The sequence below is a fragment of the Aythya ferina genome, assembly GCF_964211825.1.
Source record: "Aythya ferina genome assembly, chromosome: 7".
Lineage (NCBI taxonomy): Eukaryota > Metazoa > Chordata > Aves > Anseriformes > Anatidae > Aythya > Aythya ferina.
In genome coordinates, this window is record NC_140302.1 from 1,086,816 (window position 1) to 1,102,516 (window position 15,701).

A 15,701-nucleotide genomic window follows, 5' to 3' on the forward strand; every position below is an offset into this window, starting at 1 on the left:
ATTCTATCATCTACCATAACTGCTGCTTTCCAGAACAAAAAAAAAAAAAAGAAAAAGAAAAACTTAACACGTGACCAATATTCCTTAGTCTTTTTGAAGCGTACCTACTGCTTTGCTGGGAGATAAAGAATCCCCAATTAACTCATTCTTGTCTCCACTTACCGACTCTGAAGGCTTTACTTAGGCATTTAGTCAGAAGCCTGCTAGAAGGATTATACCATACACTGTCAATACGAGGAGAATAATAGAGACAGAAAAATCAAATGCAAACAGAATTAAGAACCACTGTCCTTTATTTGTATTGCAAGCAATGGCAGAGACAGCAGAAGACTACTATCGTTATTTTTCCCCTAAACAGTGATTTAATTTCAGCATACTTTTAAGTCCTTTCTTCAGTCACTCAGTAAGAATGACAGGGCTTCAGTATTAAAAACAATTTCAAGCAGAAAACCCAAACAATTACCTGTCCCTTACTTTCTGCAGTATCCTTCTTTGCAGAAGAGGAAAATGGTAGAATGAAAGAAAAGAGCAGGTCCTATTCAGTCTGATGGTTTTACAGGAACAATTGGACATTTTTATAGAGCATCTTAAAGGCCTCTCTCTCACAGGCAGGAGAAATGCAACAACTACATAAATGAACACACGAGAGCTAATGGCTCATGGACCACGCAGCTGAATACACTGAGGTCAAAAATGACATGAATGTGTTGTGGATTTCAGGGTATCCGACAGCCCCTCTCCTTACCAAAAAGCACAAAATGTCTTTGTGTAGCAGGAACAGGGTAGGTAGGAGAGAGCAGGCAGCTGGCAGCCAGACCAAGTGGCTGGCTTTTCCCAAGACAGGGGAAATTGGTAGAAGCCCGTAAGTCACGTGCATCACAAAACAGCTTTTCTAGATACTTCATTTTAGTCTTTCCTCCCAGAGTCTGGCACAATACAATGTTCTGGGCACCTCACCAACCAGAGAAAACATCACTCATAAAACCGAAAATAGGGACAGAAAACAAAGGACAGGTACTAAGCAACAAGCAGATAGAGGAAGAACATATGGCAAACAACAACGTTACTGGAACAAGAGCTGACACGGCCCATCTCGCTCTGTAGGGTAGTGCTCCTCACCCTGAGGCACAGGGAGCTGCTAACGAGGCACGAGGCCACCTTGGGCCAGGACTACACGTGGTGATGGGGACTGATGATGTTCCAGAGACCTGGCTGAGCTTCTGCAGACTGTGCATGGAAGAGATCACCTGATTTTCAGAGTAAAATTGCATGGTTTTATTACATAGGATGGCAAACCTGCCCCTAACATTTTACCTTCTCTGAAATAAAATATCATAGAAATAAAACATTTGTTCTCATAACAACTTCAGGAAACAGTACCACCTTTCTCCACAGAAACTAAAAACAATAAGGATTTGTTTTTATTCAAGAGATCTGCTCCTGCTGCTAGCTAAGATCTCTGGAGAAACATTAGATGAATAAATCATTATCCAATAGAAAACCTGTTTATGGAAATTAGATAATTTTATAGAAATTTTTATGACAACAGATTTGCACTTCAACAGAAGCATCCTGACTTTGATTTAGGTAATCTGTATTTATTATAGTTTCTTGTGTTTGCCATTTAAATGAAACAACAGTTCCAGGCATTTACACCTGCTTTATGATGGAGAGTTTTCGGAAGCCCTTGCCAGAAGTCTATATTTCTTCTGCTGTATCCAAGATAAGCTTTACGCTAGCCTGTAAGGTTAACTGAACACAGCCACCAAGTGGAATGAGAAGGCAATAAATAAATTAAAATCCAGCTAATTACAATAATCTCAAAATGAAATTTTAACTGTCAAATAATTGTCAAGAGACTGAGTTTCACATGTGAATACTAGAGGGGTTGCTTTGTAAACACCTATTTAAAATTTATCAATGGCTTGATAAGTGCCATCTATAGAGGTGTATAAAGTTATTACCATGAAGACTACAGGTGACAAAAATATTGAGAGGTAAATGAAGAGCAATGTCACAGAGCAGAAGCTAGAGCAATACGTGGTGAAATACGGTTGAGGTAAAAAATGAAATGCTCTATGAGAGGCTGCATAGAAAACCAGCTGTGAAAGGGCAGCTTTTGGGCTCACAAGGAGCCAGAAAAATAACTCAGTAACCCCACGGACTGCCGTGCGGATCCCACTGCTCACATGGCTCAATATGCTGTAAGGCTGCTGCCCTTTATATAACACAGTTTTTAAAAGCAGCAAATCCTAAGAGTGAGAGTTTGAACGAGCCCTGTCCCCTGAGAGCTGACAGAAGTCAAGGTCTGCAATCAGACTGAACAGCGAGTGGCAGAGGAGAGGGATACACACCCATACAGAAACACTGGGAGGGCAGAGATGAGGTTTAACATACGAACAGAATATGTAGAAAGCATATTTCTTCACTCCTTATCCCTGCTTTGGGATCCTTAACCTGATGCTAAAGCTGAAAAGAACAGGATTGAAGAGAGCAAAACTTACTGTTGAATTCACTAATCCACCATCTCGTGCTGGCCCCGATTCCACCAGTACACTGAGCTTTCACTGATCCTGAGAGGATGTAACCAGATGGAAAGAGAGAGCGCAGACGGTATCTCCACATCATTTCACCAAATTTTAATCACCATTTCATGAAGCACTCATCCCTTGACAACTTTCTTCATAGTTCCTTCCATTTCTTTCTTTCTTTTTTCCTTCCCCCTTTCCCCCCTTTTTTCAGAAGAGTCTGGCAAGGTCATATCTGTGACCAAAAACATTGGATAAAGCAAATCTTGAAAAATCTCAGCTGTTGGTACCAGTTTCCAGTGCCTTGACATTTCTGACAGAGGCACCGAATTGTGTCTATCTTTCTTTAGCAACGAAGCTGCAGCTAAGAGAAGAATTTTTGTATCCACTTCCAGGTATCAGTCATTCAAAGATGGGAGATGGAATCAGACTCCGTCAAACTCAGTGTGACAGCTTGAAAGGGCTACATGCTCTAAAGTGGAATTTAAGCTGAGACAGGTGTAAAGAGGTGTTTCACACTTACACTTTTCCACAGAAAACTTCTTTCTGGTATGCTACATCTGAGTTTGGTGCCCAGATTTTAAGACAAATGTGGAAAAAATGTAGATTTAGAAAGGAATTAAAAATATATGTAAGATTTTCTTATGCTTGAAGTATGCCTAATGGGCAGTTTCAGCATCAACGCGGGAGAAGAATTCGATGGCAGAGCAAGTTCTTCAGTGTAGTAGACAAAGACAGGATAAGGTTGAAATAATTGAACCTGAATCTAGGCATATTCTGACAATAAATAAGATGTGTTATGGCAAGAGATATTAATAGCATACACAGGATTCTACACAGCTGAACGCTAAACTCATGAATGAGTTTAAACACAATACCTGGACTAATTCTAGCAAAGATGTTGGATTCAAGAGCCAGGATGGGGGTGAATTCTATGTCACTCATTAGCAAGAAAGGTCAGACTAGATAATCACAAGTCATTTTGAGGTCACTTATGGCTTTAATATCTACAAATCTATGACTTACGTCCCACCTCAATTCTAAGACAAGGTCAGAAAAGTTACACATTAAATTAGCGCGTTTACATGCAGTCACATGGCCATATGTTCCTGGGTTTCCATGCCAAAAAATTCAGTCATTTGCTTAAAAATCTGCTTTCAAACTGTACATAGAAGCTAAATTAGCCCACTTGCTGTATGGGCTCGTTCTAATTAACAACACAGAACACAGTCCACACACACATACACACAAATCTATTCATAACATTAATGATCTGAAAGTAGGTGTAAGATGTGAAGAAAATAAGTCTAGGGAAACTACAGCATAATTCTGACTGAAGAATTAAATGGTTTCATGCAACATCTACCCAGTTGTCATTCCTAAAGTAATGGGAAGTATGTGCAGTGATTAACTATTTAAAAAAGTAAACTTGGGAAAGAGCACTGTAAATTGTATACACAGAGCTGAATTAGTCTTATCACTTCCAAGTGTACACATGCTCTAACATAAATCTCACAAGCCTTTATCTGCTAAATTGTCTATTTCAGACAGCCAGGTAGGAAACTCACAAATGAAAAGTCCACTGAGAACTTTTTAATTCTAAGGCACAATTCTGCAAATTGATGGAGTCCAGGTGATTTTCCTTGGACACCACCATTAAATTTGCCCTGTCCTTACACCCATTTAATACTGCTCACACTGGTTTTCTTTTGAGAAGGACGCTAAGCTAGCTGGACCTTTACTTTGACTCTATTTTCTTGTACTCTTAAACTAAAGTATCTTAATCTGCCAATCTATACAGGCATAAATATATTTTTACTGTGTAATTGCCCCATCCTTCCTAGCTTTTGAAAATGTTTTCTGCAACTATTTATGTAGACATTCTTTTTTAAAATCGTTCTTATAGGTAATTTTCCATTTACTTGCTTAATATCACTGGGGACATATCAAGACCTGTGAGAATATATATACACATTATACCTATTAAAAAGTCTACATCAAGACAAAAGTAAACAAGGCTAAAATTAAAAGTGGGCATATTAATGTTCTGTAAAAGCTATTTTTCATTAAACTGTAAACAAAATAAAAATTAAAACATGGACAAAGTAACTGAAAAATGCAGCTTCCCAAGATGTTTTGAGACACCTAAAAGAATTTATATTAGCATCCTATTTTCCAGTGAAGGCTTACGGGGCTTTGTCATTAAAATATCTTATGAAACAGATGAATAATGGAAGAGGAATAAGTCCAGTGATTGGTACTTCAGAGCTTGTCTACAGATTTGCATCACAATTTTCAAAAAGACTGTAAAAGGAATATCAACTGTGATTTTTATGCCCCCCCCCATCCGCCCTTTTTTTTTTTTTTTGAAAAACTACCAGGACTGTACTTGCTCTGAACAGAGCAGAGAATGAAATTACATCCCCTCGCACTGAGTTGCAGTCTTTCCCTTGTCTGCATGAAGAAGCATGACCTCTAGTTCCAGAGACCAACATCCATACAAGTCAGCACCATTTGAAAACGGGTGAAAAAAACAAACTTATAAAAGGTGGCCTATTTAATTAGTCATTTCAAGGTTTGTAAACATCGAAGAATAAGTTAATTTTAAAGATTGGGAGGGCTGAATTAAGACAGTGACAGTAGTTGGAGCCCAAAGTCTAAATGAATAATTTCATGCTTAAAATTTGTAAAAGTAGCTAAAGCTCTGATGATGACTACAAAGTCATGTTCACAGTTTCACTCTATTTCAAAAATTTTGCCTTTTTTTTTTTCTCTCTAGGTCATCAGCATTGCATTTTAGGCCACTGTCACTGTTCATGGTGCTCTGCCTACTGTGTTGGTGCTTTTCATTTCGTAAGCCAAAGCGGGACTCAAACACACATAACAAATTTTACTGGTCATATTTGCATTTGTAGGTAATGCTTTTAGTCACACACCTAAATTAATTAAATGATACGTTGATACACTTCTCTCAGATGGGGCTGTGACTCTAAAGTTCCTTTGGATTATGGTGAGTGGGGTATTTTGATTCTACTATTGCAACATGACAAAGTGCTATTTCATCTGTCATCCTACATAAGGTAGAACATTGATTTCTGTAGCAAAAGTTTGATTCCCAAGTATTTCAGAAATGTTTGCAATCTGTATTTGTGTGTTCATTAGTAGGATGCTTACCTTTAAGTCAGCCATCTTTGTAATACAAATATTTTAAAATCAACAACACTTTCAATGAGTTCACTTAGAACAGCAAAAGAAAATGAGATATGAACTTATTTCTAAACAACATTCAGTAGCATATCAAAAACTAAAAATTTTTCACATAAGGCAAAGGAGTACCTTGTTTGAGCTGAAGTCAGTCTCTAGGTGACTCTTACGTACATGGATTTCTTCCCACAGAAACTGTGGAGAGAGAAAAGAAAAAGGACAGTTACTTAAAAGCATTTTCATTGGGCTCAGTAAAATGTATGCCTAACTCACGTTAGGAATGATACTAATCTTTTGCCACATTTTTTGCAGTTTTAGGAATATCAATATCTATACTTAAAAACCTGTAGTAATTGTAAGAGAAACCTGAAGAAAGTTACCTCATAATGTCAGGAAAGAGAAGGTAAAAAAAAAAAAAAGCTTGCACAGTGCTTCTAAAACAACCTAAGTACGCATTGTCATTCCTTCCCACCCAGAGGAATTTAAGAATAGGGATATGCTATAACATCCGCTACAGAATCAGAATTCCTTATTCAAGTACAGTATTGTGATTGTGTTAACAAAAGCCAGGCAGATGCAGAGCCTGAAACAAAACTGTATTGTAGGGTATCAGGAGCTCTTTAATAATTAATCTCTTCTCTTATGAAATTACCACTATACCAAAAGGTCAATAACTAGCTGCATATTATTATCACTGCTAGCTTTAATGAAAACCAATTTTCCCTCTAATTAACACTAATAATCTCTAGTTAAACCAGTTTACAAAAGTATGAACAAAACGTACCTCTCTATCATCTCAATTTTAAGTGAGATACCACACTAATTATTAAAAAAAAGTTCACCTCTTCTCCAAATTTACATATGGAAATAACTGAAGTTAAAGTCTCTAAAGATGTCAAAAAGAACATAGTCCATGCAAAGCAAAGGAGAAAAAACTGTTTTAAGATCAACTACAAATCCTGATGAGACTTTAGCTGCAGTTTGCAAAGAGAAGCAACAGACTGGGTTAGTGCTTTCCTCCCATTCCGTACCTAGCCCTTAGCCTTTCTTAGCCACCAGCTCACCTAGAAGAAAAGGCCAGAAAAGGCACTGTGGAGAGTTCTGGAGGATTTCTACCACATACCTACTTCGGTCAAATCCTAAAGAAGGATACATCTGCTATACGTTCTTAAGCATTCTTATGAACCATTAATATGTCTTACCACTTCTTTGGCTATTAAATGTGGAAAGTGTCCCTGTTTCTGCAACACACTGAGATCTTCTCACACATTTAAAGGATGCCCATGACAATGAGAAGGGAAATGGACTTCAGAAGTGATTAACTGGAATGGGATAACCCTAACAAAGGAAACAGTAGTTTTTGCCTGTCCCTACTAGCTGCTTTTCAATCTCTGACTGATCCAACACAACTAAAGACATCGAGATTTGAAGACAAAATTCCCCAGTAACACTACGTGATCTGGTTAGAAAACCAAGACCTCAGAAGAACGTTTTCCCATGCCCTGGAAAACAGTGACAAAATTCCCATCCTCATAAATGTGGTCTTAGAGTAATACAAATGCTTTTCAGTCAAAAGTAAAACTAACCAACATTGAAATGTTTGTTCATTCTACAGTCTACACACCACATGGAAAACAACCAATACGGTGTTTTATGCACTGGCAGTTAATGCTTACAGGTCAGCTTTAGAATATATAACAATTTGAGATCTGAACTCTGTTATTAGAAAATTGAGGCATAGGTTCACTTTTTTTTTTTTTTTTTTAATTTGAACAGACTGTCCCAAACTGATACGAATGTCCATGAATCAGCTGAAGCCACAACACTGAAGTTCCAGAAGACAAGATATGAGAATGAGTTTATGAACGGGCAGATCTTTTGAGATTAACTTGACTGCATTATTAGTTTTATTGACAAAATAAAATTGGTAGACGCATGCCCTCAGCAGATTTAAGATATATGACTTTTAGAGATTTGAAACTGCGCAGCATACATTTATTCTTAATTAATTCTAACCAGGTTAGAGATGAGGTCTACTCTACAGAGTAAAAGATAGCTTAAGAAGTGCAAGCAAAAGATAAAATTAAATGACGAGTGTGTGAGGTCTGGAAGTATCATTGCTAGTCCTATTTAATACTTTCAGTAATGATCAGCAAGACAGTAAATAGAACAGTAATGAAATCTCCAGATTAGAGGGATTAGAAACATGAGCAGAAATTACTAGCAAAATGCAATTTGGAAAATCACAGGCTAAGACATCTGGGACAAAATAAGCCAAAGTGCTGTCCTACACAGTTTCAGTAGTAAGGAAGACTGGAACTTGATAATGTAATAAAGCAGTACAGATACATAATATATGCATTCATAGAGAGAGAGATGTATTTGGGTGCTACTTATATATAGCTTAGGACCAGGACCAGGCAATTTATTTTTTTAAGTGGCTACAGCTGATGGGAAAACAGGGACCTTTTCAAGATAACATTTGGAAATTTCTCAAAACTGATTTTGGTCTTTAAAGAAAACTCTACATAAAAATTAGTTTGCTTAAAAGTTTGAATGAGAGTTATGTAGTTTCAATCATCTCCATTATACAGTCCAGACCTTGCCCACATGTTTAGAAAAAATGTCCCAATTTATGTCTGAATGCTGAGTAAAATTTCCAAGCTATAGCAGTGAAGCTATATGCTTATTACCGAATTCCTTTTGAGTCCTTTACCGAAAATAAAGCTATGAAGCAGAAGGATTTTGGAGGAAACCAACAGAAAGAAAAACATAAAATAGTTTGCAAAAGAGGATTAAAAGGAGGTGGACAAATTTATGATGGCCACAGGTTAAATTAAAGAAAAGCATGGCCCAGCCCCTGCGTGTTTGAAGGAGCTAGCAGTACCAGACAGTCATAAAACAACTACTTCCCAGACTAATTAAGGCACAGACAACTGTATTTAAATCCATTTCACTGTAAGATATTCTTGACTACAACACTGTCCCAAGTGAAACTGCAACATTTTCGGTCATGAGTCAGCCAGCTCATAATGACCATATAAGACAGGACAGCTGTCACCTGCACTTAGACTGACTGATTTTATAGGTCTGTCCACTCATAAATTAATTCTTGCAAAGACATTAAAGTATTGACTTGCAACTCAAAGAAAAATATTCATCTGCCTAGCGAAGTATCTTGGCTGTTTGGCTCTTCAAAATACACATGCATCCTGTTAACGCTCTGAAGTAATAAAAAGCAGTAAAAGACGATTTAATCCAAAACATAAAGAGAAGTATACAAATTTCCTCATGCGTGCTAAGTAATGTCAATATTTGAGATAAACACAAAGTAGTATTTCAAACACTGAGTGCCTCAGACACCTGAACACAAGTGGATTTTTTCCTTCTGCTGTGCTTCTCGAAGCTCAGTTTATCCTCTTAATTTCCTGCACTTTTATTCACCTGTTAGAAATGTGACAGCTGGAAAGGTCAATGGAGAGGGCTTGAGAGTGACCAGAAGTGGTCATCCCACATCTTAGTGATATCTTAGTGATATGCTGGCATGGCAGTAAGCACAGAGATGATTTAAGTGCTTCGCCTAAGCCATGGCATAGCATCGTCTCACAAGTAAGATTTAAATAGGAAAACAAACATGAAACAAGAACTGCCACGCAAGCCAGCTAGGCTTTGCAGTTAAGCACAGCATGCGGCCCACCTGGCTTTTCAGAGGAGAGTCCACCAGGAAAAGAAGAAAAACGCTGCGCCGCATTGACTGGTCTTGCCCTGCTCAAACCAAGCAGTGTTACACCTGGCTAACTGGCACACGCGCTGCTCCCCAAAAGCTCCCCTCAACTCCCCATTTGCTTACACACAGCACGCTTTGAATCAGCCTGCTCCTGTCCTGTAGGGACAGAAAAGTTAACTGGAGCAATGGTTGGGTTTGTAAGCAACGTCCCAGTGGCGTAGTAACACAACCACGGGAAGCAGCTACTTGTTGTAACTCTACTTGGACTTCTAAAATGTTCTGATTCATAAAAACCACAGAAGCAACATCATTACAAGAGCAGTTAGAGTTACAGTGTTCACACTTTAAAAAAAATAATCTAATTACAGTAGATTTTCAGCAAGCTGTAATTATTTCTTTTCCTCTTCTGACTCATATGAAAAAGCAATCAGAAGAAAAACAGCAAAGATGAGTTAAAGGAAAGGACAGATGGTGGGATCAGTAGGTACAAAGCCAGATCTTTACAGAATAATGGGTTAGACCCATGGAAAGATTTAGGGCCAGTTCCTAATATGGGGGATAGGCATTTTAAGTAGGGCTTCCCCAGAGAACAGCCATCTAAGACTAGACGTAACACACAAGAATACCTCCACTATGAGACGTGCCAGCCCCAGCACAGAAGCCTGAATCTTTTCCTTTTGGGGGCAGCTGGCCTCTGTTCTTTGGTTGTAAAGGGACCCAAGTCAAGGGCTCACAAGCAGGGATTAACAAGCACTTCCACACAACTTGCCCTATGCATTTTCCACTATTAAACTATCATCACTTAACCGTTTTGGTTTGTGCACTTCATAAATGCATATTTTAAGCCACTTTAAAATCACTTCTGCATTCAACAGCAAATCAAGAGCAGAGCGCTGTCCCGCTGTGGCACAGTCCTTCTGTGAGGAGAAGTGAGGATGTCTCAGGCTTCTCCCCTACAACCAGGTGATTTATTTCCCAAGCAAAAGAGACCAGACAAGGAAGACTGCCCTGTTGCAAGGCACTCCAGCAGCACCCCGCGTAGCGCCCACCTGCAGATGGTCACAGCGGGTTTGCTGTCAAGGCCCTTGGAGCCACGTCTCAGCAGAGAGCACACCTCGAGGGTGGGAGGCACTGACAGTCCTAGGTCTGCCCACCTTCACCCGCGGGACAGGACCAAGAGCCCCTGCTGAAATAAGTGTCACGGCAGCCCAAGGAGAGAAGCTTTTCACAGAAATGCTGTAAGCACAGGAGGAAAGGTAGCTGCTGGTTTTCCTAAAGCTGAGGATGGTATGGGGAAGATTTGATGGGAATAATTTGAAAGTAGCCTCTAGATTAAATGGAAATAACTCTACAAGAAGAGATGAGAAGACCAGAAACGTGCCTTCCGTTTAAACACAAGATATTTCCTTGCTTCTAACAGCGACCCTAATCCATACGTGTGGGTTGTCCATGTAAATCTACTCCTTCATGCCATGACAGATGAGGCTCTGCAGAACAACACACATCAGGTACCCTTGGAAAGAGATGTTTTTTGTCTGAATTCCATCTGAATTTGTTGAATTCAGATAAAAGAAGCTATTCTCTCTTCACTGTGTGAGAATGAATGTAAAGATTAAATTGGACGCATCTTGTAGCAGAAGAAATTGTGGTAATGTGATGGGCAGGTGCCAGACAGCCTGGCACAGACAGCTTGATAAAGGCTGCCACTATAGCATTGATATTCTGTCAGAACAAATAATACCTCTGCCACAGTATGAAGTCAAAATATTTTTTTTTATGAATGAGACCCATCCACAAGGCCCTGCGCAGAGGTCCCTACGTAGTTCCTCTCCACACGGAGACTGGTGAGTGCCATCCTGGGACTAGGGATTTACTGCAGCCTTTGCACGCAGGGCTGCCATCCCGCTGCTCTCACACTGTAAGGAGAGCCAGGCCCTGCTGCTGGCAGAGCACAGGGCTTCTTACAAGTCTCTCTGCTGCAGGCAAATACACTGAGATGACAAAATAGAGGGGTAATTGTTGGGTTCTTTGCTGACTAAATGAGTGGAAGGTGTTGCCATGGAGCGGATGCCATGTTTGCAGAGAGATATGAAAGTCATTAATACCTGTAATCTCTATGCGTTTTTAGGAAGGAACCATCCATCCTACTCAAATTTGGGAACAGAAATTCTGTCTCAGAAAAATTCCCTTTCAATACAAGAAATATTTCTTTGTTTACTGCTCTATCGTGATGTGTTGCAAGACAAAGCCAAGCAGCTCTAAAAAAATATCAAGCAGCCCAGATTCATAAAGTGCAGGCCTTACCTGAACAGAGCTCCTAGGCAGGGGCATTACACCAGGCTGCAGCCAAGAAAGAGGAAAAGCCTGCTAACCCAGAGAGCCACAAACGCTTCTTTAGTGACACTCCATTTAGGTACTTGAAAAGTAAATAGAGATCAAGCTGTGCTGAGAACTGATGCATGGTTTTCTGATTAGCAATAGGGTTGCTACCCTCCCTAACAAGCAAAATGAGTGCTGTATCATCAGGTGGCTACAAGTCACTTGGAGACATCCTGGGTGAATTAATCTGCAGCAGCAGATGACAAATTCGAGCCAGAACTCACTGGAGTCCCCTCATTACTCCCTCAGAAAGACCTCTGTCTGCAAAGTGACAGCATTTTTCAGAAAGTGGTTATAGGAAGTTATTTTAAATTGATTCTACAATTGCATCCACTTACAAGACACTTAGCTTTCTGTGACAGGAATGACTTGACCTTGAGTAAAGCATGTTTTCGTTATTTGTGACATTAGAACTAGAGAATTATTCCTGTTTTGCCACAGGAAAGCAGCAGGTCTGTTAGCCATTCATCCTTGTATGTGCCAGGTATTGAGCTACCCAACAAAGCAGCCAAAAGTTGACAAAGTTCAGCTCACCGAATTTTACTCCAGCATTGCAAGGACTCAAATAATACTGGCTATTGTAGTTTGTTCCACTTCCCTTCTTCCTGCACTGCATACTAGCCAAAAGCAGGTTGTAAGTTACTATACAGCTAGTGCTTTGTTATACAGGAACACATTCTCACCAAGTATAAATCGGCATAGCTCTTCCATTTTGAGAGACTTTTTGAAGACGCACAAGCTGGAAATTTGGCCTATAGCCTCCAACACAACTGAAATACACGAGGGCTTTGAGATGAAAGGCAGTTTCTCGAGAACACACCACGTTGTTACACACTAGAGCAAATCCAGCTCTAAATCGATGATGTGCATTACTTCCTGGGATTTAACAGTTCCTTAACTCAGCTTCTCTGTAACATTTGCAGGTGTCCTCTTGGCCAGACTGGGCACTTCTGAGCACTGGTAAGGAAGCAGTGGTAATGAGCTAGAGAACAGCAAGAAGTCAGTGAGGTTGTATTTGTATCTCTCATAGTTCCACCTACTGAAAGATTAAATAATAAAAAAAAAAAAAAAAAAAATGGAGCCTGTCTTTTTTTTTTTTTTTTTTGAGGGAGGGAGGTATAATTTATCATTTCTCTGAAAGCCATTGGTAAAATACCAACTGACCCATATTTATTTTTCTGTCTCTGGAGCCTTTTTTATGGGTGGGGGTTGTATTTGGACATTTTCTGCTGTTTTTCTTCCATCTCTCTGCGTGGATCCTCAGCCTTTAACGAATTCTTGAATCTAATTCTTCCTCTACCTACCCACAATAAAGCAAAGTAAATATTATTTACTGACTGATTAGGCCAATGAGTTCCACAGACTTCTCGCTGCCCTGGAGCAGAGAAAGATGGCAGAATTTCAGGGTCTCAGCAACTATGGGTCTCCAGGATGAGAATAGGTCTGGAGTGGCTGAAGGTTAAAAACACACCATAGATGGAGATGAGAAGTGTTTACTGCAGAGAAGACCACATGGTGACCTATAGATTTCTTTAAGTATCACTCTCAGAAAAACATGCTCAGAGAAATTAGCTACGCATCTCCAGTCCAAGATTAGGGAAACAGGCATTTAAACGTTAGCAGAAATAAAAGCTCCCTGCTGGGCTGGGAAAGTGCACCCCCTCCTGTGCAAGTTGCTCCTCACATCTTTCATCTGACTTCGTTAATTACCAGCTGAGAGCGGAGGCAAGACAACTCTAGTGTGGGATGTACTTCAATTATTAGAGGCTGGGCTCCTCCGAGTTTCCTATTACCAAGGACTCTACCTTTCTTGCTTTATTTCTTCCAACTTAACTACCTTGTTCTAATTTATAGCCTTGCAGTAGCAACACTGTAGTTAAAACTGAAATGGCACTTCCACTCTAAACCTCTATTTTATTCCTTTCATTTGAGTTCATTACTTCAGTTACCATAAAAATGTGCTTTCTGGCAATCCCTGTCCTCCTCCTTTCCTCTCCACCTCAGCAAAAAATATTTGTCATTCCCCAAGGACACTGGATGGCTGATCCTGTGCTCTCTCTTTCATAGCCAGTAGATTTGTCTTCGGTGACAGCTTCTGGAGGTAAAAGCCCACAAGGCTACTGCTGTAACATTTGCCTAGGAGAGAATTCAAGTTTTCAGAGAACGTAAAGAAAAGCATATTTGCCCTAGACGCAGGGTAGAAGGAAAGAGGAGCGGCTTTAACCTCTGCCCTGGCAGCACTTTATTTCTCTACTTCTATTTTGAGGCTTCTCAGATCCCCAGATGACCTGCCTGCAATCTTGAAGAGAGGCCTCAGAAGTCTATGTTTGGTGGGCTCGCTGAAAGCTCCTCAGAGAGCACCAGGGTACCCAGCCACAGCACCATCACCCTGAAGAGAAAGCAAAACAAGCCCATGAGTTCAACGTGTGCAAAGTCCTCAAGGCTGCGTCTCTGATTAAAGATCACTGTAAGAGATACAAGGCAGAGCAAGCTTTGTTTCCATAAAACCATGTTAACCGTGTTGTCCTTCGTGAGACTTGAGCAGGGGCTGCTGAAATCACACACAGGAGGATTCCTGCCCTGTCTAGTTATGGTCACTGGGAATCGGGCAACTTCATTAACAGTTCCTATTTTGCATAAACACTCAGTGCTATTTCATGACTTTCCCAATATCACTTTATCTACCAAATCCGCATTTTCTTACTAACCTAAGACTCCTACGGTGAACCAAAGCCTACTTGAACGATCCTTAAAATTCTTCTGCATGTTTGTATGCATGAAATACTGCAGAATATCCTGTCCAGCAGAGAAAAAATGATTGCACTACAACCACCTCAAAATAAAATAGAGCAGCAATGTTGACATTTTTTATGTGCCCTTACTTATTTTTGAAAGTGCCAGCTTTTCACATCTCTTCATTTTTTTTCTTTTGTTTTTGATGGCGTGGTAGGTGTCAAGGCAGAAATAGAACGTGAAGTCATGAATTGGTAACAATCTTGGAGATAAAGCTCAAACAGTGTAAAAAGTGGATAAAAGCTGCTCAGCCAGCAACAACCCCCAGACTAGTAGGTAAATGAGTTCTTGTCCCCTTCTCCAGACCATACTTCACGGTCAGCCCCTGGGGTTAAAAATTGCCAGTTCTCAGTGCTAGCTGCCTGTGAACAAGAAGAAAACTGCTGTGAACTGGTTATCTCCATTATACAGATTTTGAATTGTCCTCTGATGCATCTGTGCAATGGGTATTCTGGGCGATAGGATATAAGATTAGTTGGGCTACTGGGAAATTAGAGCGATTGTACAGAACCAGAAATATTATGGAGGCTTTTCAGTAGGGCTTGGCTCACACACGCTTTTTCAGGGTGCAGGGGAAAACAACCTATTCTACTGATTATTTCCGCTCTCTCTTCCCCTTTTATTTTCATTTATAACAATTTAGAATCTCATTGTTATTATACAATTGGCCTCTGCTGATGAAAATAGGTTAGATAAGAGGATTTTTAAATGTGCTGACTACCGTATCAGTTCGGTGAGTGCTGTGCATAATGGTCATACTATATAAAAATCAATAAATAATTACAGCACAATGGAGATGCCTGATAATGACTTAAATTATAGATGATGTTTTGTGACTCTTAACTGGTGTCTTCAGGGCATCTTTTTTCTTGTTCTTCCTGGGATTTTGAAGGGCAAAAGCAAACTAATGCAATGATGCGAATTGCAAAATTTTGCATTCAGAGTTTCCAAGACCATCCCTTTGTCCACCACAGATGATGCAGCCTCTGGCATCTACAAATTAAAAGGAGACACTGTTTTTCTCCAGCCTTAGCAAGGCGTACAAGGCAATTTTAATCAACTCAGTGTCT

The 15,701-nt window shown here is 39.8% G+C and overlaps 1 protein-coding gene across 10 annotated transcripts in view; it reads right to left on the minus strand.

Moving 5' to 3' along the window:
• The window catches only part of LOC311439579 (uncharacterized protein), a 377,995-nt gene that overhangs the window by 334,277 nt on the left and 28,017 nt on the right, over nt 1-15,701 (minus strand). For 7 of the 10 annotated variants that reach the window (XM_084525450.1, XM_084525453.1, XM_084525452.1 and 4 more), the window contains exon 2: nt 5,865-5,927. In XM_084525450.1, the coding sequence (XP_084381576.1) occupies nt 5,865-5,927 (63 nt within the window). Of the gene's footprint in view, nt 1-5,864; nt 5,928-13,787; nt 13,975-14,062; nt 14,228-15,701 lie in introns of all 10 variants that reach the window. The other 3 variants (XM_084525462.1, XM_084525461.1, XM_084525449.1) reach the window with 1 other exon arrangement.